General features: G+C 44.1%; 2 protein-coding genes across 10 annotated transcripts; one reads left to right on the top strand and one right to left on the bottom strand.

Moving 5' to 3' along the window:
* Window positions 1-9: 9 nt before the first annotated feature.
* On the top strand, window positions 10-17293 carry trak2 (trafficking protein, kinesin binding 2). Of its 6 annotated transcripts, XM_031291870.2 has the most exons (17): window positions 11-153; window positions 3251-3436; window positions 4398-4583; window positions 7474-7533; window positions 8498-8574; window positions 8678-8794; window positions 9188-9403; window positions 10736-10814; window positions 10927-11057; window positions 11392-11466; window positions 11818-11955; window positions 12226-12305; window positions 12641-12781; window positions 12872-13170; window positions 13656-14168; window positions 14273-14372; window positions 14514-17293. In XM_031291870.2, exons 2-17 carry the CDS (start codon window positions 3382-3384, stop codon window positions 15295-15297), a joined length of 3051 nt encoding a protein of 1016 aa, XP_031147730.1. In that variant the 5' UTR covers window positions 11-153; window positions 3251-3381; the 3' UTR covers window positions 15298-17293. The 6 variants fall into 6 exon arrangements, with proteins under 6 accessions (XP_031147729.1, XP_031147730.1, XP_031147733.1 ...); XM_031291869.2 differs by lacking the exon at window positions 7474-7533 and having other exon boundaries at window positions 10-153; window positions 12641-13170; XM_031291873.2 differs by lacking the exons at window positions 11-153; window positions 3251-3436; window positions 7474-7533 and adding an exon at window positions 7215-7255.
* trim25l (tripartite motif containing 25, like) lies at window positions 17032-23589 on the bottom strand. Of its 4 annotated transcripts, none has more exons than XM_035998808.1 (16): window positions 22754-23589; window positions 21976-22071; window positions 21604-21837; window positions 20912-21071; window positions 20798-20830; window positions 20660-20698; window positions 20500-20544; window positions 20348-20401; window positions 20220-20261; window positions 20026-20088; window positions 19516-19701; window positions 19262-19381; window positions 18857-18892; window positions 18659-18727; window positions 18404-18469; window positions 17032-18122 (listed from the first exon to the last, which is right to left on the bottom strand). In XM_035998808.1, exons 1-16 carry the CDS (start codon window positions 23390-23392, stop codon window positions 17548-17550), a joined length of 2457 nt encoding a protein of 818 aa, XP_035854701.1. In that variant the 5' UTR covers window positions 23393-23589; the 3' UTR covers window positions 17032-17547. The 4 variants fall into 4 exon arrangements, with proteins under 4 accessions (XP_035854701.1, XP_035854700.1, XP_035854699.1 ...); XM_035998807.1 differs by having other exon boundaries at window positions 20026-20091; XM_035998806.1 differs by having other exon boundaries at window positions 20220-20267.
* Between the last annotated feature and the right edge of the window lie 550 nt (window positions 23590-24139).

Consider the following 24139-nt stretch of genomic DNA (forward strand, 5'->3'; position numbering starts at 1 on the left):
CGTCATCGATCTTACTGTCGCACGCTGATGATTCGTAGCTGTTTGCCATCTCCCTCCCTTCCGCTCCATTGTTTGAGATTTGGTGAGGGCATTGAGAGACACCGTAAATGTAACACTGAAATTGTCAATGCTGTGGAATACCATTGACATCGGGTAAGTTCTATCATAATCAAACATTTTCTTTGATATCTGTAGTGCTGTATGCTCCCCGCGCGAGGGATGCCGGGTTTGTGCTATGCCAAGCAATAACGTTGAAGCTGTCATCCTTGCCCAGCATAGAAAAGCATGTGAAACGTTACGTGCTCATAGTAGATTAAATTCAAGTAGATTTTAATAAAGGATCTATAGGTTTAGCTCATGTAACGGTCACGTTAAATGATAGATGGCCTGCTAAACATGTTTGTTTATTGGTAACCTAAAAACACAATAAAATATCAGTGGCTCGTGTTTTAAATTCGGTAACCATTAACGTTATAATGTTACCTAGCTAACGTTACAGTTAAACACTAAATATGAACAGTTAGCTAATTGTAGATGGACATAAAGCGTAAAGTTACCCCGTCTGTTTGCAAAATGTCATGAGTCAACTAGGGAGTCAACTAACGTTAATCCTAATTCTAAAATCGTTTTTATTTAACCAAATATTTACATGTTGGGATCCCAACATGTAAATATTTGGTTAAAGATAAGATTTTACCAAAAGATCGATCTTTTGGTAAATTCGGCACATAAACGGCACACAAAGACAGTAGTTATTTTCCCACAACCCACAAAGGTGCGAGATGACTGTAGGAGTTACATGCAAACATTTCTGTAAATGTACAATTGAATCCAAATAGTTGCTTTTTCGTATATTGAAGTCATGCCGAAATGGAGAGCAGCTCATGGGGATTAATTAAAAGGCTTTAAGTCATATTTTACATTTCCCATTTCTTTTCAAACAAGCCCTCTGGGCCTGTCCAGTTCGTCAGATCAAAGATGGGCTGACTGCACATGTTGTTCTACAGCACAAATGGAAACAGTGAAGCAAATCAGGAAAAATAACTTATAGGTTTTGGCATTGGATTATTTGTTTTGCCCTGATCTTATACCTGAGTATGATACTGACATTTCTACTGTTGCACACTGCTGTAGGTCACTCTGGATAAGGGCATCAGCTGAATGAAAAGATTAGACACGAAGGGAGATGAACTCTGATGATGCAAGCCGATTGTCCCTCTGGGACAGCTGGGACAGACTAGTGTTGTGTAAAATGCTGCTGGGCTGTCTGTGTTGCACAGAGTTCCTTTCAGGGCAGCTGTTTTGCTGCTGTGCTTACAGTTTACACCTTTTTTATAATGTGCAATAATCTGTCACCAACATTAGATGGTGGTTTCAGATTGTGGTCTGGATTTCCTCCAGCTTTTTCAAGCCGCAGAAAAGTTTTTGAACAAATGCTCCTTTCTGTCATGTGTGTGGCTGCTGTGGTTTGGCACTAAAGATACCACCCAAGGCCCAACCTGTGTGTGTGTGTGTGTGTGTGTGTGTGTGTGTGTGTGTTGCATGCTTTTTTTTAAGAATATTTTTGTTATACATTGTCAATAAGTTAAAGAGGCCCTGGGAATAGAAGTGCATCTCTTGCTATTTATTTCCAGACTAGACTAGGCTGTATCACAAACACAAAGCTGTCTGTCTGTGACAGTCTTACTCATGAGATGACTTACAGATCAGCCGTGGCATGTTAAATCAATCAGGGAAAAGAAGAAGCTTGCATCGGAAAAATGTTGCTATGATAAGTATGAATAGAATTGGTGCAGTATTTCTTTGCCCAGCTCATACTGATGTCAGTAGCTATTAAATATGATTATAATATGCAATATTCTGTCCACGGAATTGCACTTAGCCCTTATGTGAATGTTACTATTATAATTCCAATACCAGTGTCATTAGTGCATCTACCAGGCCTCTTATGCCAAACAGCACATTTAGGCTGTAGCATTACGGGCATCACATTAATCTCTTTTGTGGAGCAAACCGTTTCAGCTTCTGTGTTACATAAGCAGAGGATGAATGTTTCCCATGGACTCTGTCTTTCCACAGGCATGCCTACTGAAAGCCTATCTTGGCCTCTGCTGCTTCGAATGGCCATTGCTTTTTTTTTTTTTTTTTTTTAAATCTGTCTCTCACAGGCCTCCCAACTTTATGGAAGTGCGATACTAAATTTAAAAAAAGCCAGCAGCAGCGGGTTATTTGGAACTGAAGAAATTTGTGAACACATAATAATAATAATAATAATAGATATGTGTGTTTGGGGAGGTAGGGGGGTCTTGTGTGAGGTTTATTGAATGTTAGCTGTAGTTGATTGTATCAGACAATTGTATGTTTACTGTTTATGTGCGATGTGTTGCCATTTTTGTTCTCTCGACTGCCCAAGACCAATTTCTCCTAAAGGATACAATAAAGGCGTATCTTATCTTATAAAAATGGACTGAGATTGAGACCAAATCAAAGCAATCTATCAAATTGCAGCACCATACTGTACAGATGCACGTGTCCACAGCTGGTCTGGTTCTCTACTGGGAGTTCATCCCTTTTAAGAGCGTACATCCTGTGTCATTCCTTAGCGTCACCGCTTTAAGCCATGGAGCAGTCCCAGAGATAGTCAACAGGATGTGGGAGGGCTCTGTCTCACCCCTCAGCCCTCCCTTAAAACAGTATGTGACACATAGAGGGAAATGGAAATATAATGTGCCAGTCTGTAAGTTTCTTACTCTGAGCTCTTAATGAGTAGCTTTTTATCTATCTCTTCTTCAGACAGACGGAAGAGAGTAAAAGTCTTGTAGCTTCTTGAGATTTTTAAGGCTTTACTGATTAAATGGTTGTAGTGGCACATACGATCTGTCAAACCCTAAAGAAGATGCCAGACAATCAGCAGTTAAAGTGTCTAGCAGAAAACACTGTGGGAGGAATTTTTTTTCTCCATCTGGCCTTAAATGTCAGGAACCAAGTTTGAAGGAATCGAATGAATGTTGTCAGCAGCCCGGAGTCAGATATGCTTCATGCACACACACGGATTGTAAGCAACAAAATTACTCTTGACGAATATCCTCCACCACTAAACTGATTGCAGTGACCCTTATTAAACTTGACTGACCCTATATTTGGCTTGTAAACATTAGCAAAGTCAATGTGAACCCTAACAATTATGGCATTTTCATATCTTAATCTCTGGGAACATTGCTTCTTTGACGCCTAACACTTCTCTCCTCAGGTAAAGGTGTGCGTGTGCACCACCCATCAGTGCAGGGACAGGATGTGAGGTCACAGCGATAGCGGCTCCCTGTTTCAGTCCTGCTTTGTGTTTACGATTGGGGGGGGCCCCTCCCACTCAAAGGACAGGACATGTTTGAAGTCAAACCCCGGGCAGTGGAGAAGAAAGAGTCCAGCACTGAGACAGGTAGGGTGTTGGGGTGTGTGTAATTTATCAAATTAATGTTGATACTCCAATATTATCAGGGAAATATCTGCAGTATGTATGGCAACTGTACGCTTTGTGTACATTTTCTAATTTTGCTCTGCCAATGTCATGCTGCCCTGAAGTACAGTATGCTGTGTCTTTGGGCTTGATGCTATAGTTAGCCCCATCTGTCCCAGTAAACCACATATTTACTCAAGTGGAAGGACATAGGCTTGTACAGTGGCTGAGCCAAGAAAACACACACACACACACACACACACACACACACACACACACACACACACACACACACACACACACACACATTCAAATGCTTCCTCTGCCCACACTCGTTCTCAAAACACGTTCACTGCAGTCTGACTTCATCTCACCATGGCTGCATCGTTTTTACAAAATAAAAGCATCCCTCATTATTAATTGATAGTTTCACAGTGATGCATGATAACATGGCCAAGCCTTGATTTATTTTCAATGTAATGCATTGCCAATATTACAGCCAGTTATGGCCTCCGTCAACTGAATAATTCTGTAGTATAAATATGGCAACCATGCACTTTCTGCAGTCTTTTAATATGTTAGTTGTTGATCATTTTTATAAACCAGAGCTACTGAAGTTAAAGGAATAGGTCGACATTTTGAGGGTTTTTTTGGGGGGGGGGGACTATTCAACTTTTCACTATCTGCATGTACCCTGTTTAAACCTTCGGACAGAGCCAGGATAGCTGTATGGGAGTAGCTGTACCCTGTTTCCAGTTTTTATGCTAAGCTAAGATAACGCTCTAAAAATACGTCATGTTGGGCCTTTATGACTATTTTGGACATTTTACAGTGTCGGAGATCAGTTATGTTATCTAAAACGCACAGCTTGATTTGTCAGTAATGAAAGTAATCATTAGATGCTGGACAGTAGATGAAAATGTATCTGTCTTCTAACCCACAGATGAGGGGCTGGGCAGCAGCGGGAAGCATTACGGCTCGCTGGGCTCGGGCTCGGCCGACTCCGGCTCCGTCTACCTGTCCGACAGCCAGGACTGGGTGGTCTCCCCGAGCTTCTCTCCGGACGAAGGCCCCGGCCAGCACAGTGCCATCTCCCCCATGCTGGCCGAGGAGACCTTCCGCTACATGAGTAAGTGTGCGCATTTAGATTTCACTTCAGTGTTATTCGGGCAGGACACTAAGTTATAGCTATTTCTGTGTCGACTTTCTTTTGATTGGTCAAGCCTATGGCGACATCAGTGAGCAGATGGTGTGTGTGTTTGTGTGTCTCAGTGCATTAGACATGTGAGGCATTCATTTTATACAGTGCGTGTCCTCTTCAATTAAAATCACAGGGATTTAGCATGGATATTATCCGGCACATGGTTGCCATTGTGTCGGCTTGTCTTTGCTTGTGTGTATCAGACATCTCACACAGTGTGTGTGTGTGTGTGTGTGTGTGTGTGTGAGGAAGGGAGGGAGAGAGAGAGAGAGAGGGAGAGAGAGAGAGAGAGAAAGGAATTCAGTGGTCCAGCCAGAGTTAAGTGTAGTTCAGTCACGGGACAGAGAGTGATGAAGGGGGGGGGGGGTGGTAGGGTGGATTGATAGAAGATGAAGACAGGACGGTGGAGAGAGTCGGACCATGCCACTTTTAAACATCAACAATGAGGAGGTTTATGACAACTTTGCTATGGAAGGTGAATGCAGGTGTTAGCATGATGTTAAGTATGTGTGAGAGAGGGAGAGAGAGAGAGAGAGAGAGAGAGACAGATAGACAGACATGTGAGCCGGTGAGACTGCAGAAGCAGCACCAGTCATTGCTGCAAGGTCAGGCAGGACGTGACAGTGTGGAGGGGAAAGTGTGTACATACTGCATTTTGTGTGTGTGTGTGTGTGTGTGTGTGTGTGTGTGTGTGTGTGTGTGTGTGTGTGTGTGTGTGTGTGTGTGTGTGTGTGTGTGTGTGTGTGTGTGTGTGTGTGTGTGTGTGTGTGTGTGTGTTGCCGTGTTCCTTGAAAGACAGGAAGTGGGTCTGAATGAATGCTTGTGTGTTTACATTTAAACAAGTTGTGCTATGGGGAAGCAGTGTTAACAGTTGGATAGTAGCAACTTCCTGCCTATGTTTTTCTCATGCGTGCACAATTTTCCTCTCTGTATCGGAGTCCTTTTGTGGCTTTGTTTAACGGTCTAATTAAAAGCATGATTTGATCAGACCTGACCTGAACACATGCTGTACAGAAGAACAGAACAGAAGATTTCAGCTGTGTGACATTGTAATGCAGAATGTTTTTGTTTACATGGTTTTGCATAGGGTACGTGTTTAGGTGGTGGCTGTATACGTGTTTGTTAGCTGCACGTGTGAGAGAAGGGGTACAGTAAGGGAGTCTCGGTGTCATATTCCTGCTCGGTGAAACATTTGCTCCACTTCTGCGCTGTAAAATCAAACGCAGCCTATTAATAGCCCCTGATGCACTCAAAGAGGCATCGCATGGTAATATTCGAGAAAGGAGGAAATGTTTTAAGTATTTAGACAATGCTGAGGATGTTTAAATAGCCTCAATACTCCTATATGATGGAATACACATATCAAGTATCCCATTTTTGTGTCAGGTTGTGAAATCGGAAGAGGGAGCTGTCTGACTTGGCAAAAATTACACAGTCACAACTCTATTTTAATGCAAAGTGTGTCAGTATTGTTGTCAGTGAAAAGTGGTGAGCCAGAGTGGTGACACATGGACAGAATTTAACATCAGCAACACAAGTGCAACGTATGGATATGCAAACATGACCTTTGCCCCTAACGTTCACATTCAGTCCTGCAAAACTGATCCCGGTTGTTTAAATTAGCCCAGTTGAATTGATATGTTAGGTTAGCTTGTAACGATTATTTCTCACACTACACTTTAAAATTGGGTGTTCAAATTTGTCAAATAAACATATGTTGTACCTGCAGCTGGTGTAGATAGTTTATTAGTGCCACAGTGTTTCTTAAAGAGTCACCCGTGTGTGAGCATGCCAGCAATCAAAAAATCGATATGTAAATAAAACTAATTTGGTTACTGATTGGACTTTGCAGTCATGCAGTTTATTGTGGCCAGAGTTCAGTCACTGTCTCCTACAAGACGTAACAACTGAAACTAGTGTATCACTGTGTGTGTGCAGTGTGTGATTGCAAACAGAGTTTAGTTTTTAATGTAGTGTTTGGTTTATCATGATCAAACCGGACCATGGACACATACGTTATACAGTGACACCATACTCTTCCCAGCAGGTAAATGTGTGTGTGTGTGTGTGTGTGTGTGTGTGTGTGTGTGTGTGTACAGTAACATGAGAGATTATATACACTGTGTGCGCGCACTATCCGTCTTCCTGTGTGCAGCAAAGATAGCTCTATGGGGCAGAGGTTATTTTTAACAGTCGGTTGTTGGAGCGGAGTGCAGTGTCCGGGACCAGGGGTCACCGTGAGCCTCAGATTACTGGACGACAGCGCTCATCTATTAGAGCAGCTGTTTCTTTTTGAGGTTTTCTAGCACTGCTTATTGTTACATTTAATTCCTGCTGAAATGTCAATTGTTTCATTAATCAAATGTTCGAAAGAACGGAGAGGAGAGCGCACATTGAGCTACAAAGATGTATGATGAAAAATAAAGTTTTCAAGGTGTGTGATCAACGCAAGTTTTGTTGGGTCAATGGGGCTACATTGAGTCTGTGCTCAGTCTGTTAAACGATATAAAAAAAAAGGCAATGTTTCAATGATTAGAGTTGCCACTTTTCTTTAAACAGGTGGAAGGGGAAGCGGTGCAGCGCTGGTGACACCCACTCAGGTGCTAAAAGTGGACCAAACTAATCGATGTTGTAGATTCCCAACAAACTAATGTTCTAAGTGAAGTGGATTTATTGAAGCTTCAGCTTTCACCCTCGGCTTCTTACTTCCTTTCCTCCTTTTCTTTCCGTCTTTGTGTCCCCTTCACCTTAAAACAAGCTGGTTGCTTGTACACCTTTTTGAACTTTCCCTTCTTTTCTCTCCCCTATCTCTCACTAGCGTATCTTGCTTTGGAGCCCTCTTCTTATTCCCACCCCGGCTCTCAGAGCCTCTCCAAAGGTATCTTTCTCTCTCTATCTGCCTGTTCTGCGACTTCTTTGTAGCTCCAGTGTGAGAGAGGGGCTTCAGTCCACCAATGTGGCTCCGACAGCTGCACTTCAACTTGGAACTGGAGCCACAGACCTGGAGCCCCTCTCTGCTTTTTGCATGTAGTTGACAGCAGACATGAAATCTATGTAGTATTGGTCTGCTGTCTGCCACTGTATACAGCTTGTAGCACTGTATAGTGTGTGTGTGTGACATTATATCGATTCTTAGTACAACAATACAATATTTACTGATATCAAAAAGTCTGCCACGATACGATTTTGATTCAATTCAGACGATACATTAGCCCATTTAATACAATCAGTTACATTTATATATTTTTACAAAAAGCAACTAAAATATGATTTGACAATTTAATTACTAAGCTCTTCCAGATATTTAAATTAAAAACAAACTACTCTTTTTAATAAAAAAGAATAAATATAAAGTGGGAATTTCAAAATGAAGACGCATCTCAAAGATGACGATATGTAGCGATATTTTCACTTTGTATCAATAATATTAGATCAGGATTGAATCGATATATCAATCCAGATCGCGTGCGTGTGGCCTCTTTATGTCTGTATAGTGCTATTGTGGCTTCATTACATTCAGACCACTAGCAATCACATTGCCATGTTGTGGAGCTATATCATCAAACAGCACCATTAGTGTTTCAACAATATACATGACATAGTGTAACCACAGTGATGGATGATCAGCTACAGATGATTGCTTGATTGTGTTTGCTCACGTTGCTTGTGGTCAGAACATTTAATTAGGTAGAAAGTAAAGTGGAGTGATATGGTGGTTTTATTTTTACTTTTAGTTTTTTGTGTTTGCATGCACATGCCACAATGTGGATTATAGACTGCATGTGTGTGTGTGTGTGGGTGTTTGCTTGTGTATCACCTAACAGTAAAATGTTTCTGGGCAGTCCTCAGTGCTGATCGCGTGGAGCAGATGACCAAGACTTACAATGACATTGAAGTGGTCTCGCACCTTTTGGCCGAGGTAGGTGTACCCCCACTTGTACAGGACACAATTTTGTTTTGTATTAAGAAGCAGCCTCTAATTGGTTGAATGACTCTGGGTGCTCTGTGCTCTCATTGGCCAGCGGGACAGAGACTTGGAGCTGGCAGCTCGGATCGGGCAGTCCCTTCTGCAGAGGAACCACCTGCTGCAGGAACGCAACGAGGCCTTAGAGGAGCAGCTGGCACAGGCCCTAGACCAGGTAGCTTACACATGCTAGTTCTTGATTTCAAAAATATAATTTGAGGATAGTGCTTTTTAAATGTTTTCTTCCAATTTCTTTTAAAATGATAGGCACAAGCTATGTGCTGGGGAGAAGCGTATACTATGTGCCTACGGTGTTATCACATATACATGTATGTTTATTTGGTTTACAGTTTATTGTTTATTTGGTTATTGTATTATATTGTCTTGAATGTTATAGGTGTTATGTCATCTTTTCTTAATTTTTGTCTAAGTGGTGATGACGGGTGGGCAGTTTGGGTAGTTAAAGGTAACCAGTTAAGTGTATTTTGTTTGTCTCTCTCTGAACCTCTATAATTATCAAATTATCAGTAACAGTACTCACTCTACACACTCCTTCCCTGTTGGCCAGGTTCACCAGCTGCAGCATGAGCTCAGTAAGAAGGACGAGTTGCTACGGATGGTGGCCAGCGCTTCGGAGGAGAGCGAGACGGACTCCAGCGTGTCCACGCCGCTGTGCCAGCCTAAGCTGCTGGGGGGAACCGCCGCTGCCGCACTCAGCCAACTGGAGTCTCTGCAGAGCAAGCTGCAGGAGCTGGAGGAGGAGAACCTGTCGCTGAGGTCGGAGGTACGAGGTCCAACACTAGCGGTGGGAAAAGAAATCACTCATATGTATCGTAATTTTTTCTGACAAGTTTGAAAATCGATTCCTTACCCCAGAATTGATATTTAAAAAAATTTTTTTTTACCAATGATTCACCTAAATATGTTCTGTTTACACGGTACTGCCGACAGAGACCACATATCCGTTTCCAGCAATTCAGAGCAAAAGCAGAAAATGCAGATAATCCGTTATATGTATATACTTCTTTACAAATGAAATAAAGGTCAGACTGACTGACTGACATGTGATGTGCATTCTTTTTAGAAAACAATTGGTTTTTAGAAATGTCTCATGATATATTGTTTCTAGAAGTGTATTATTCACCTTTTTATTTTTGTTAAAGAAGGAAAAGAAAATCGCAATACTCAATACTATCGCATCACAATACTTATGGAATAGCAATACAAATCGAATCGGCACCCATATATTGTGAAAGAAACGAATTGGAGGCAGAAAATATATGGAAGTGAAAACGGGAAGCTTTAAAGTGCCCATATTATGAAAAAATCACTTTTTCTGGGATTTGGGGTGTTATGTTGTGTCTCTGGTGCTTCCACACACATACAAACTTTGATAAAAATCCATCCATGTTGTTTAGAGTGAGATACAGTTTCTGAATGTGTCCTGCCTTCAGTCTCTGGGTGAGCTGTTCAAAATCGGCACGGCTTGTGACGTCACAAGCCGAAACGAGCAGGCTAACCGCAACCATTAGCTCGTAGCGTTAGCATGCTAACGCTATGGCTAACGCTAGCATGCTAACGCTAGCATGCTACCTCGTTCTCAATAGCAAAGCACTGCTACAACACACACAAGTTCACCATAATCTACAAAAGAACTACTTCCATGTGCGCCCTCATTTAGAAGTCTCCCAGCTAATCCTGCCTTGTAACTGACCAAAGTTGTAGAAACAGCCTTTCTTTTACTGTCTATGGAGCTAGCTAGCTGACATGATCTACATCTGAGCTACTGGGCATGTGCAGTGCAATCAAAGATAGTACAGAAGAAGAAGAAGAAAAGAGGTCTCACTCTGTAGCTAAAACAGAGACCAGCTGAAAAGAGGAGCTGCAGCAGTGAAAGAGAGCACTGCAGTACAACACAAATATGGTGTTTTTTGAAAATTAAACCATGTAAACCTATTCTGGTACAACCTTAAAATACAATTATGAACCTGAAAATGAGCATAATATGGCTGCTTTAAATCATAACCCCATTTTGAGAAGTGAGTATAATTACTGTTGTTGACAACAAATGATGTTGGAAGTTCTTACTGGTTCCTCTCGACCTGTCCACTCCAAGGCTTGCCAACTGAAGAGCGACACCATCACCTATGAGGAGAAGGAGCAGCAGCTAGTGAGCGACTGTGTGAAGGAGCTCCGTGAGTGAGATGCACACATATTTACACTGAAAACACACAGACCCTCGTGTCTGGCATGCTCATTTTAACATTGGTGTGTGTGTGTGTGTGTGTGTTTTTGTGTTGGTTCCAGGTGAGTCCAACAGCCAGATGGTGTCTCTGACAGATGAACTGTCTCAGAAGAACGAGGAGCTGCTCAGACACCAGGAGGAAATCGCTCAGCTGCTCTCCCAGATAGTGGAGCTGCAACACAGAGTGAAGGAGGTGAGGAGATTACGTACTGTATGGACCGGAGGTGGACATCTGACTAAATCAAAAAAGACCTTCAACTCGACTTTAACTTGAACACCAGTGACTCGTGACTTCACTTGGACTTTTCACCTGGAATAACTTGATATTATCCCCAAGCACAGATGTTAAAATGTACTGAATGTAAATAAATAGACTTGCTATTGGACTTGGTGGTCTTGACTTACCTCAGGACCTACCTATGACTTGCAAAACAATGACTTTATCCTGATTAGTGGGCTTAATCTCTTCTATCTAATTATCACAATCACAATTGTGTGTGTGTGTGTGTGTGTGTGTGTTCTCGCAGCTGGCTCTGGAGAAAGAGGAGCTGAGGATCCACCTGCAGGCATCTAAAGATTCTCAGAGACAGCTCACAGCAGAGGTACAACTTCACACGCTCACAGGACGTTTTGGTTCAGACTGCCAATACTTCTCTATTCATGTATGAGTGGAGTTTTATTTAAACTGCTGGAAGAGGTCTGTCATACAGTTACGCTGTTTGAGCATGTTCCAGCAACTCACATATACTTTGCAGCACTAGCCCAGATTAATAAATACAGAGGTTCTTTGATTGACAAAAAAACATAAAAAATGAAATAATCAAACAAGTAATTTTAATTCAATTTTTATAGTTTAACAGCCTTCTTTAAATAGTGGATAATAAATCTGTTTTGTAAATGAATGTTTTACTTCGTAGTTATGTTCATTTTAAGTCTGTGCGTGTGTGTTGCAGCTGGACGAGTTGGCAGACAGGAATGTGGAGTGTGTAGAGATGCTCCATGAAGCCCAGGAGGAGATCAAAGAACTTCGCAGTAAAAACGCTCCCTCTGCCGGGCTGCGGAGGCACCTTTCCTACGGCCTCTACCCCATGGTGAGAGAAACACTCTGAGGTTTTATGTAGCAGCACTGAGAACCGAGACACAAATTCACAACACACTAGTTAAATAAAGGTACAAAATGCACCAAAAACAAAACATTTGGAGCAATGTGCTCTGAAAAAACACCTAGTGTAAATATAACTGTGTGTGTGTGTGTGTGTGTGTGTGTGTGTGTGTGTGTGTGTGTGTGTGTGTGTGTGTGTGTGTGTGTGTGTGTGTGTGTGTGTGTGTGTGTGTGTGTGTGTGTGTGTGTGTGTGTGTAGGACTCTCTGGCAGCAGAGATCGAGGGCACCATGAGGAGAGAGCTGAGTGTAGAGGAGGAGACCGCCTCTCTGGACCAAAGGTCAGAAACCCAAACTTCACGAATTAAAAAAAACCCAAATGTAATGAAAAAGACTGAGACAGTCCTCAGGCTGAGACTAGTTCCATTTTCACTTAAATCCCACTTACCAACCCAAAACCATTGGGTAAATGTAGTGAGTGTGCCTGTATTGAGTCTTCTTTATACCCCTTCACATAATCCAAATCCAAATTTTATAGGACACAGCACTAGGTCCAATAATCCACATTTATTTCCATCATCATAGTCTTTTAAGACAGATTTTAATCAAGCTCATTCACAAAACGGCTGCTTTCACTAACTTCGTGGACCTTGTCTCTGACCTCTTCTCCCTGCAGAGTATCCCTGAAGAAAGTCTTTCAAACAGTCCGCTCCATCAACGCCACAGCATCGCGGCCAGCGTCGGCCACCCCTCCTATCCCTGGCTCAGGACAGAGCTCTCTAGTGATGACTGCACAGCCCTTTACGTCCACTCAGGGGTACGTTACGAAGAATATTCCTGTCTTGCGTTTTAAATCGAGGATGACATTTGTGCCCTTTCAGCTCAATATATGTGCGCGTGTTTGCAGGGAGGAGGTTCCAATTGGCCAGCCTGGCTGTCCAGGAGGAAATGACCTGACCAGAGCCCTGCACCGGCTGTCGCTGCGGCGACAGAACTTCCTGTGCGAGCGCCAGTTCTTCCAGGCGGAGCGCGAGAAGAAGCTGCAGTCCCTGGCGGGGGCCGAGGGAGACGTGGAGAGCAGCGGCTGCAGCTCACCAATGGGCAGCGTGCTCTCGTCCTTCTCCAACCTGTCAGAACTCTCCTTCAGTTCCAGCATTTTCAAGACCTTCCTGCCTGAGAAGCTTCAGATTGTCAAGCCCATGGAAGGTAAAGTGTTCAGTTATCAAAACACCAGCAAATATTAATAATAAAGCTGGCACCAGTGGTTCTTTAAAGCATTTTTGCCTGGAAAGTAACTAAAGTGAATCATCGATTATCAGAATTGTTGCCAGTTGGGCGCCTGGGTAGCTCACCTGGTAGAGCAGGCGCCCATATATAGAGGTTTACTCTTTGAAGCAGCGGCCGGGGTTCCGCCCTGCGGCCCTTTGCTGCATGTCATTCCCCCTCTCTCTCTCCTTTCATGTCTTCAGCTGTCATATATATATATATATATATATATATATATATATATATATATATATATATATATATATAAAGGCCTAAAATGCCCAAAAAATAATCTTTAAAAAAAAGAAAGAATTGTTGCCAGTTAAAGTTTTGTCAGCACTTTGTTGGTTCTGGGGGCTTTCAACTCCTGAGAAAATTTTTAGGTGACTATAATTTTTGATAACATAATGACATTTCTCTGTCAGGCTCACTGACGCTCCATCACTGGCAGCAGCTGGCTAAACCACACCTGGCCACCATCTTGGACCCCCACCCTGGGGTGGTGACCAAAGGTTTCTGCCCACTGGTTCAGGACGCTGTCTACCGCTTGTCTGATATGGAGGAGGACGAAGAGGATGAAGAGCACAGAGGTGTCAAGGAGAAGGGGGCGGCAGAGCGGGGCAAGGAAGAGGAGGACGAGGAGGAAGGCGGGATCACCTTTAAGGTGCGCTTTTCGTCTACCCCAGACGAAAGGAAAGACAGAAAGCAATCGGTGTCGCCTCTCCCTGTCCCACCTCTCTCCCCCACCCTGCCGACATCCCCCGGGACACCTGCCACGTCCTCCTCAGCCAGATCAGAAGTCTGTCTGACCCCCGCACCCCGACATGGCACTGAGAAATCCAGCTCCTCATCTCAGCCCATTTCAGGAGCCTGTACAACAGTGGTCCACTCACAAAGTCAGATTTGCATCTCCACATCAACAACAACGTCTTCTTATGGTAAATACTACTTGAAGTATTGAAATAGAAATGTACAATATACTGTATGTCAATGAGGAGTTTTAAGACGTGTTTTCTCCTTACCTGATTTGTTGCGTGTTCAGTCCAAAATCCAGGGAAGTGTCCGGGCTCCACCTCCTCTACCTACACCTTCACGACCTGCTGCATCCTGCACCCCAGTGACATCACACAGGTCACCCAAAGGTTAGTCCTCCTTAAAAGATAAAGAGAACATTAATGCCATTTCTTCTTTTTTTATTATGCAGTGATGAATGATGGGAGGACCCGAGAATGAGAAAACAAATCTTTAAAAGGTAACGTCTCTCTTCTCACCTTGTTTTTCAGTTCTCAGTCGTCCCTCATGGCCAACATACCCAGCTCCATGAGGACAGGTCCCAGTACCCCTGTGACTCCTTGCAGGTTGAGTCTGGGGGACTGCTTTCCCCCCCGACGCCCCCCTGTGCCCACCCGCGGTCTGGCCAAGCTGGTCCTGGAGAGGGGCATTTCTGCACAAGTCTCCACTGACACCCCTCCTCCATCCCCGAAACAAACACCCCGGCAGCCCCTCTTCCGCCTCCTCCCAAACACACCCCCCAACTCCCCCTCACACTCACCTTCTCCCTCCCCGGTGCCCCCGGAGTCCCACCAGCACCCGGCGGACAATTTCCTAGCCTCGCGGCCGGCAGAACTTTTCCTCCAGGACGTTTATGGGTTGAATCTGGGCCGCGCCCCACATCCCGATCTACCAAGCTATTCCCAGGAAACTCTAACCCGTGTCCCATCCCTTAAGTCAGGTCGAGCCAGGCCTGACCTCGGCCTAGTGGAGAGGCTACGGCGGCTGGGATTCACTAAGGTGCTCCAGGGAGCAGAGTCCGAGGCTTCAGCGCCACGCCAGGATGCTGCTACTTTTGTGTCAGCAGGCGGAGGGAGCCTGCTGGATGGCCTGAGGCGCAACCAAAGCCTCCCAGCCATGATTGGTGCCCGAGCGGGGAAGTCAGCCGGTCACCCGACACCTCCGCCTCACCCCACCACCCTGGACATCCCCGCACCACCCTGGGGAAACCCCAAAGAACGGCGCCGGCATCTTGCCTCTGTCTCCCATTTCCCGCCAAGTTCAGCCAAACGCTAAGGGGGAAGAGGTGGATGGACTGCGAGGGCAAACACCCCAGAACATGAACCCCTCCTTTACACCTCCATCCTCTTCTTCCTCCCCTCATCTCTCCTCTCCTCTGCCTTCGGAGAGAGGAGTCAGGGCATCCGGTGGGCAGAACAATCCCTCCTTTTTATGACTTTTTAATTTTAAAGCACAATTTAACTAAACTGACTGTTTTTAGCTATACCGCAGTGTCTATGTGTGTAGATGTTTGCCATGATGCTAGTTACTGAGGCCTTAGCTCACCTCTGACTGGGGTGTCAGCTCTCGACACCTTCTCAGTCATTAATTAGGTTAGGTAGTTTTCCTGTGAGGCTCTGGATGTTCAGCTACAGGTAGAGGAGGGAGGAAAAGGTCAAATGTAAGTGGACAAAGGTTCGTGGATGTGGATTAGAAAAGAACGAGTTAAGAAGGCATAAAATGAAGGGAGAATGTGGTCTTTATTCATGTCAGAAGGTAAAGTAAGTGAAAGGCAAAGAGAGAAGGGCTGAGCATCCAGTCTCGCTATTCCAAGGGCTTGTTCTGTAGTGGGTTGGAAAAGCTTTAGTGTGTAACAACTATGCCCATTATACAGTGAATGCTTCATGGTCATCTCCAAACAAAAACAGTCACAAGAGAAGGGATTTAACATGCTTTTATTACTTGAGGGCTTCAAGTGCTAGCTGGCTTGATAGCATACTGCCAGGCTAATCTTGTAGTCAGACCACAACATTAACATGCCAGTATTAATGCTAACATGATTTTACAGTAGTTCATTGTTACAGATGTCTGGTGACCGTCCATGTGCCGTGCCCCGATTCCCGCCTTCCTTGCAAGCGTCTGCATGACATGTCAAAGGCAACCTACAGGCCTACAAGTCCCAGCATGCACCTGTCGGCAGACGGGTGGGGCCAGGTTGAAGGCGAGGTCAGAACCATAGACGTCAGGCCTTTTTCCTTTAGGTCCTAGTGTTTGTGTGTTTTTTAATGGTATGAGGCCTTAAGTAGAAGCCAGCACCGATTATGATTTGTGTTCCTGTTAAGCCATGTTTGTATATATTAGTTGCACTTAGTGGGATTTGGAGCTTGTGTTAATTTGAGGATCACTGGTGGGCCTTTTTAAAAGCAAATTTTATCATTTCAGTTCCCAGCCACCATCCTTATCTCAGGCCTGTGGGGCGTTCAGCTTCAGTCTGTTAAGAGGGAAAACACATTATTTTAGTTGTATAATCACATCCAGGTGTATTATGTGTGGGTCTCGCATGTGTAGTTTACACACTGGCCAACAGGTGGGAGTATTCCTGTAGGAAAGCATATGAAAGTTCATCCTACTTTATTCATTACTACTTTATATTCTATAATGTCATGTTTATATACAAGGAAGCATAGAGCTTTGTGCTTGACACGTGACCCTTCAGTGCTGTTGTCCCTAACAACCGTCAGTCCAACCAGACCTTCCCACTCAGCTACTGCACTTTTACTTTTTTTTTTTATTTAACTTTGTTTTAGTGACACCACTATCTGAAGTATACAGATTCTAACATTAATGAGAAAATGTAGCATATTTTGTGCCTGTTGTAACAATGTCTGCTAGCTTAAGATTTTAATATATGCAGCTTTTTTCGCTTTCCACATGTCCACAGAAGGGAATTCAAATTAAGCCAAAAGTGATACTTTTATTTTTTTTCCAAGTAATGAAATACACACGTGATGCTTTTTGTGCTAATTTGCTTTAACATGTTTGACAAAGGAAGCTTCTGTTTAATTGTAGGAGTGCAGAGAAGAGGATAGACGGCTCATCCAGACTGTTCATATCTTTAGATTTGTTGTAGTTGTCATATTATCCGTTTCCAGTAAAGCAGGAAGTTCAGGTTTGGGGCTTTCTTTGGCTAAAATATAAAATCCTATCACTTGCCTCCCTTCTAAGATCATGATCCTCTGTAAACTACTCATGGCTATTATTCAGTTTTTTTTAATAAAGCAATGGAAACAAAGCTGCTGACTCACCCACTGGTTTATTATTACTTATACTTGGTGCAGAAAGTCTAGTATGTCTTTAAACAATGCAATATTTGCTTTTTGTGTAGCAAACAAACTTTTTTCAGTAAGTGCATTTACAATATGAAAAAAAAAAAGGAAATTCTGTGCAACCAAACATTACGTTCAGTCATTGTGTCCTGTCCAGTTTGATCAGCATTGGGACTTACTTCCAAGCTGCGGTGTTCATCTCTGAAGTCAGTCTGCACCATCACATGGGACAGATCTTGATGCTGTCAGAGCTGGAGCTGAACTGGCCGAGGGCGAAGTCTAGACCCACCCCGACTCCGCTGCCCACCCCGAAGGCAGCGTAAAGCGGCTGGGTGAAGTTAGCGCGGAAGGTGTGAAGGTGTGTCATGCTCTCTGCCACGCTGTAGAAGGCCAGCGTCCCCGTGGACAGGTCCAGGTAGATGCCCAGGCGAGGGGAGTAGGTGACCGGTATGTCCTTCTTCTCATTGTCGTGCATGGCTGAGCAGCAGGTGTCCGACAGCTCCAGGGTCCAGGACTGGGCGTTGTAACCGAGCCCCGACCGGGCGTCTGAGCCCTTCCTGTTCAACGCCCCGTAGACTACGCCCATAGAGGAGCCCCGGCCTCTCCACTCCACCTCCCAGTAAGAGCGCTGGGCGTACAGGGGGCTCTGGCACATCACCTGGGTCCAGCCATCAAAACGCTGCGGAGTGTCAGGGTAGGGCTGCGCCGCCACCTGCAGCGTGGCTTTAGTGTTGCCGTCGGAGAGAGCCAGCCGTCGGTGGGCCGTGTTGGAGTCAAGGGTCAACGTCACAGAGTCTACAGGGTTTAATGGACATTTATATTATTCTAATGTTGACGTTGGGGTGGAGTTTTAAACACCTTCTGCAATGGAATGTATTTCTAAGAATAAGACTACACAGGAAGTGATGCGTTTTAGCTTTTCAGTTTCTTTGGAGTAAACATGAACAGCAATAGGCACCATGGCAGACATGGTGGTCATTTACCCTGCCAAAGTGTTTGTCAGTGAGTGCCTGAGTGCTCAGTACTGTAATAATAACATCTACAATGTAACAATTTAGTTAAACAGTGAGACTCACACTGTAGGAACTCCTCTCTGGTCCTCGGCTCTGGGGCCTGGATGCTGTCGAGGTTGATTTCTCTCACTGGAAAGCCAAACAATATGTCAGTTCATGCACAAAGAGGCACATTTTGCGAATAGTTAGAATGCATGTATTGATTTTCTTTCTTTTTGTTGTTGTTGCAGGCATCATCTTTTCATTGATTTGCACTTCTCATTCATGTTTCTGGTTTAAAAACGGAGATGCCATGAAAATACATTTGCATGAACTCACGTGCAGGGAAAGCAGGAGCGTTATCCATGATGCCGGGGGTGGGCGAGTCCAAGAACAGCCCGGGGTTAACTGGCCAATGAGAAAATATTGTTAGACACATTAGTATTAACATACACTCTTCCAAGTTGAAATGATATAACTGATTGAGCCAAAAGGAAGACTATTCATTTGACATATGTATAAAGGCTGCCATCTTACTTTCTGTCGGTGTTTCAGGCAGAGCAGCCATCCCCCCTGTTGGGTGTGTACAAGTCACACTTTGAAACATAATCAACATGCTATATAACCAAATTATATTGAGATAGAGACATTTTCAGTGTCAAACTGATCACTTGGACAAATTAAAATGTATAGATTTGAACATATTTTTGTCTGATTGTTGCATCTACTGATAATTACGTCTTTTCCTACTTTGCTGCTTGTATCGAGGTTAAGAAATAAAGCTAATAATGTTAAATATACTCTGAAGAAAAGTGGTACTGTAGCTACAATAGATGCCTAAACTGGAAGTCTAAAAGAACAAATTACTCACTTAAGCTTGCCAAAAACTCTTGAGTCAATTTAATTCGAGAGGAGAGTATGGGAGTTGGAGTCTGATCTTACATGGGGTTCCTCCTGGTGACAGTGTGTCATTGGCCGGGGAAGCTGGGGTGGCCTGTTTGGTGCCACGCCGATGGGAGCGGAAGAGGCTGCTGATCGAGGCCATCCGACTGAAACTAGACCCTGAACCAGGAGGAGGAAAGAGAGAGAGATGGAAAACAAAAAAAAAAAGGTATTACACTCTGGCATGAGCCTTTTGTGTTGGTGGCAGCAATGGCCACAATTCTGAGGATTTATTTTGGTCAAAAGGTATGTACCTCCAGTTGATGCTGGGGCAGGGGCTGGAGTTGGAGCAGGAGTTGGGGTGGCTGGCAGTGGAGTCGGAGTCGGGGCCGCAGCAGGGACCGCCTGGCTCTGACTGGACCTGCTCCAAAGAGACGGAGACTCTCTGCGGCTGGGAGTGGGGCTGGGGCTGGGGCTGGGCCTGGAGTTGGTCTCCCTCACTGTTTAGAGCACATGTGAGATGTTAGATCAAAGCTGCGGTTACGATCAGTGTCAGCTGATAACAGCTCACTAAAGGCATTCACTAATTATTAAAAAACCGCTGAGCAGCTGAGTTAAAGCACACTGTCTTCTTTATTTCTAGAATATGAGGAACAGAGGGTGAACATGTATATTCAGACAGTATGAGAAAAATAATGGGTTTTTTGAACATTACAGCATTACAGACATAAATGCTACAAGCATGAACCTGAAAATGAGCATGATATGGGACCTTTAAATCAGAGCCAGTATGACCTCCTGCCAGGCAAACAGAATGAACCTACCTGTCTCTCTTTCCTCTCCCCTCTGTCTGTCCCGAAGTCTGGGTGAGTTTGTGTTTCCTCTGTCTACTACAAGGACGAAACACATTTTAAAAACACGCGCACACATTTGTACCGCTCCATCCATGGTAGTGACTCACACCGCAGGTTTGAGGTTAATTTAGGGGGGTTTCGACAGCACACAGACAAAGCCTCACCTCGTGGTGTGTCTCTACTCCTCACGTCTTGACTTTTGAGGCCTATACCTGAGTAATAAAATGTGAATGTTCAACATGGACTGCATCTCAAATTACTTTTGATATTGTCACATGTCAGTTTACATTACCAAGTCCCCGTCTGTCTGTACTCCGTGCTCCCACTGAAATACTGGGTGGAGTAGCTGTGAGACATGACAGAAATCATGTATACATTACGCCCATTTATATAAAAGATTATAAAGTGAATATACAAATGTAGACTTAAAAACACTGCGCATACCTGGTGAACGGCTGTTTGTGTTGCGAGAACCCAGACCAGAAAACACTATAGAGAAAGGGGAAATAAGAAATCAGTTTTTTTTTTTTTTTGTTTTTTTTTAAATAATGACTTTCTTCTAATACTGTATTCTCAGATGAAAAAAAAATAAATCCAAACTTACATTTAAAAATCCCTCCTTTCTGTCCTGCGCTGCGATTGGCTAGATAAGATCAGAGGAAGTCATTGTTAAAACGAAGCGACTCAACAAAACTACACTTTTGTTACATTCATGTTGAAGTTAAAAATGTTTGGTACTTACAGTCTCGCAAGGTGAACAGAGTTGTGTCATTGACTGGAAGAGAACAGACAATAAGATGAAGATAAGACATAAAAAGAGAAGAAGGTAGGATAAGATAAGACTCTTGTGACAGACCTTGTTTGGTGATCTTGCTCAGCTCCTGGTTGCACAGGTCCTCGACTCGGTCCCTGAGGTCTAGGATGGCTTCTCGTGCAGGCTCAAAGGTAGCTTCCAGATTGACCAACACAGGGGGCAGGTCCCCCGACTCTAAGGGATGGCACATGGACTCGTATGTCTGAAGGGAAATATGCTGGTTAGTTTAGGGGAAATTTACAGCTGAGACTACCACCACCTTCTTGGTCCAGCCTAGATTAAGATTTAGATTCAGAAAACTTTAATGTCTGTCATGACAGATAATCTTAGACGTCGCCTCAACATACAGTGCAAAAACAAACTTGGACAATATATATAAATTACAATATCTGTGTGCAAAGTGACATAGTGTTCGTGTTGGTGTGTGGGTCATTACTTTTTATTTAAGAGGTTTATGGCAGTGGGAATCGAGTGTCTTTCTAAGTTTTTTGGGCTTGAGGGACTTTATAGATTCGGCCTGATGGAAGTAACTGGAAAGAGTTATGCAGGTGTGTGAGTGGGATTTTTTGTAATGTGACTGGCTTCCCTTTCAACTGCTTGGGTGTAAACTACTGATAATGGAGTTTGGGTTTGACCAGTTATTTTACTTGCTTGATTAATGGTCCGGGAAAAAGCTTAGATGTATTCTTAACAGAGATGAAATTGAACCAGGATGAGATGTTGAAAGTGAGTACCTCCAAGTAATGGATGTGGTCCTCACAGAGGGCCAGGTCCTTCATCTCCATGTCCCTCTTCTTCAGCTCCTTAATCTCAGCCTGCAGGCTGTTGGCGACCTCCTGAGCATGTCCCATCTTCTCCTGGCTGGCCTGATGCAGAACCTCCTCCAGCAGCTCCTGCAGACGCTCCACCGAGCGCTGCAGCTCCGACAGCACCTGCTCCGTGTCTTCATGCACCCTGTCTAAAGAACGCTGGGAGAGAGAAGGTGGACATGTCTCAGTATGCCAAAATAGCCTGACATCTATCTGAATTAACTATGGCAGGGTTTATGGGAAATGTAGTTTTCATTAGGAGAAATGCACTTGCAAAATGAGTGCAAACCAACCAACCTTCGTCACATCCATCATCTTCTTCATGTCTTTCAGCTCCTGTTCTCGGTCTTTCAGTTTTTGCTGATTCTCTGCATACATCTCAGACATAACTTTCTAGAACGGGATACACGAGCACATGACATCAACACAATCCCAATTTATCTCACACAAGCACGAGGAAACAGCTGTGCGTGTGACACAGAAGAAACCTGGAGAGGGTGGAGCGTTATGAATGGACAGGAATGTAGTTAGGAATGTCCTCAGCCTGGCTGGAGCCACAGTAAGACAAAAAGGAGAGAGGACGACACCCTCTCACACAAACAGAAAAAAAAAAACATCACACAGAACAATGGACAGTTAGCAGGAGGGGTGATTTACTGTACATAGGCAGTATTGATTGTCACCTATTCTAGAAACAGCTGCCACTTTCTATTTAAGTTTTCTTTTTAATAAACTTAACTGTGTTTCATTTTAGGATCTGTTTTAGATGTCAGTTGTACACCACATATTAAAAAGGGATTTAACCTAACCTATCACACAAACACTTTCATTTGATAATTTGTTTCTGTATTTATTGCTTATTTCATATTAATGTTCAATATGTTTGTTTATTTATGAACCAACCACCAAGGCAAATTCTAAGTGTTAGGCTACTTACTTAGTAGTAATAACGCCTTTTCTGATTCTGATATTGGATCACATCAACAGTACACCCTGGTTAACTGGTCGAGGGACCCTTTTGCAGCTTCTCATCTGGTGCCTGAGGCCAGTGCAGCATCCATTCTTTCTTTCTTACCTGTTTCTCCAAGCGCTCAGCCTTGGTGGACACACACTCGTGGCCTTTGTGCTGGTTGCTGGTGCACAGCCAGCAGACGAACACCTTACACTGGCGACAGAAGAACTCCTGCAGGTACTTGTGCTGGGTGCAGATCTTCTCAGCCAGATTGGCCGTGGGTGCGATCAGCTCATGCTGATTCAGGGCCTTCTTGGTCTGGTGGGGCTTCAGGTGCGTTTCGCAGAATGAGCTCATGCACATCAGGCAGCTCTTGACCGCCGCTCGCTCTTCTCCTTTGCCTTTGCACATGTCGCACGGCACTGCTAAGGAGGAGAGCTTCCCTTTGGATCTGGATGAGGAGGCGGCGGCGACCCCTCGGGCGCTTCGCATGGACTCACGAACGTCAGCTGTGCGGGCGCCTTTGCGGAGCTGCTCTACAGCCTCCGCCAGCATGGTGTTCCTGGACAGGGAGGGCTTGGGGCTGAAGCTCTGGCGGCATTGGGGGCAGCTGTAGACCCCCTTGGGGTCGTCCTTGCTCCAGTAGTCCTTGATGCAGGCCATGCAGTAGCTGTGCCCACACGGGATGGTGACTGGATCATTTGGGAGATCCAGACACACAGGGCAGTTAAACTGCTCCTCTGTCCACAGTTTAGCACTCATAGTGACACTGACGGAAAGAAGAAAGAGCTGAGAGTAGAGCGATGGTTACTCAGAGATGTCTAAAATCCCAAGCAGAACAGTGGAAGAGAAAGGTGCCGACATGTGAAGACGTAAGCCTGGCCTGGATTGACAGGAGGAAATTGCCGTCTCTCAGGTGAGAGCAGGGAGAGGTGGGCGGAGCCAGAGCCACCTGGCAGGTCTAGCGGGGAAAACGGGTGTCGGTGGAAAACTGCTAAATGCCATGAGAGTGATAGTAAAGGTGTCAATGAACTGATCATTTTATTATTTAAAAAAAACAGTGGTGTATTCATCATTCAGATCAATTCAATTAAAAAAAAGTAAAGATCCTTTACTTTAGTAGGCTAAATTTAGCCTACCAATAGCCTACCACAATGTAGGCTACAAATAGGCCACTCCATTAGGCCTACAAGTAAATAGCCAGCATTTAAAATAAGTCTGGTTAGTTACAGCCCTTAATTGTGAATAAAGTCCTATTTGAAAGACTATTTGAAAAATGTATGATAAAAATGTTTTTTCTTCTTCATCCTATAATTTCAAACAAAGGCCTAAAAGGATGATTACAACTGACCTTAGTCATAATAATATTCCCTGTAAGTCGATAACTAGAATATAGGCCTACACTTAGCACAACTTGTCACTAGGTGGCAGTGGTATGTTTAGTAGCTACAGCTGGTGCTTTTAAGTGCATTTATTGTCCATTATATCAAGAAATAACTAAGTATAGAT

The sequence above is a fragment of the Sander lucioperca genome, chromosome 24 (genome assembly GCF_008315115.2).
Source record: "Sander lucioperca isolate FBNREF2018 chromosome 24, SLUC_FBN_1.2, whole genome shotgun sequence".
Taxonomy (NCBI): Eukaryota; Metazoa; Chordata; class Actinopteri; order Perciformes; family Percidae; genus Sander; species Sander lucioperca.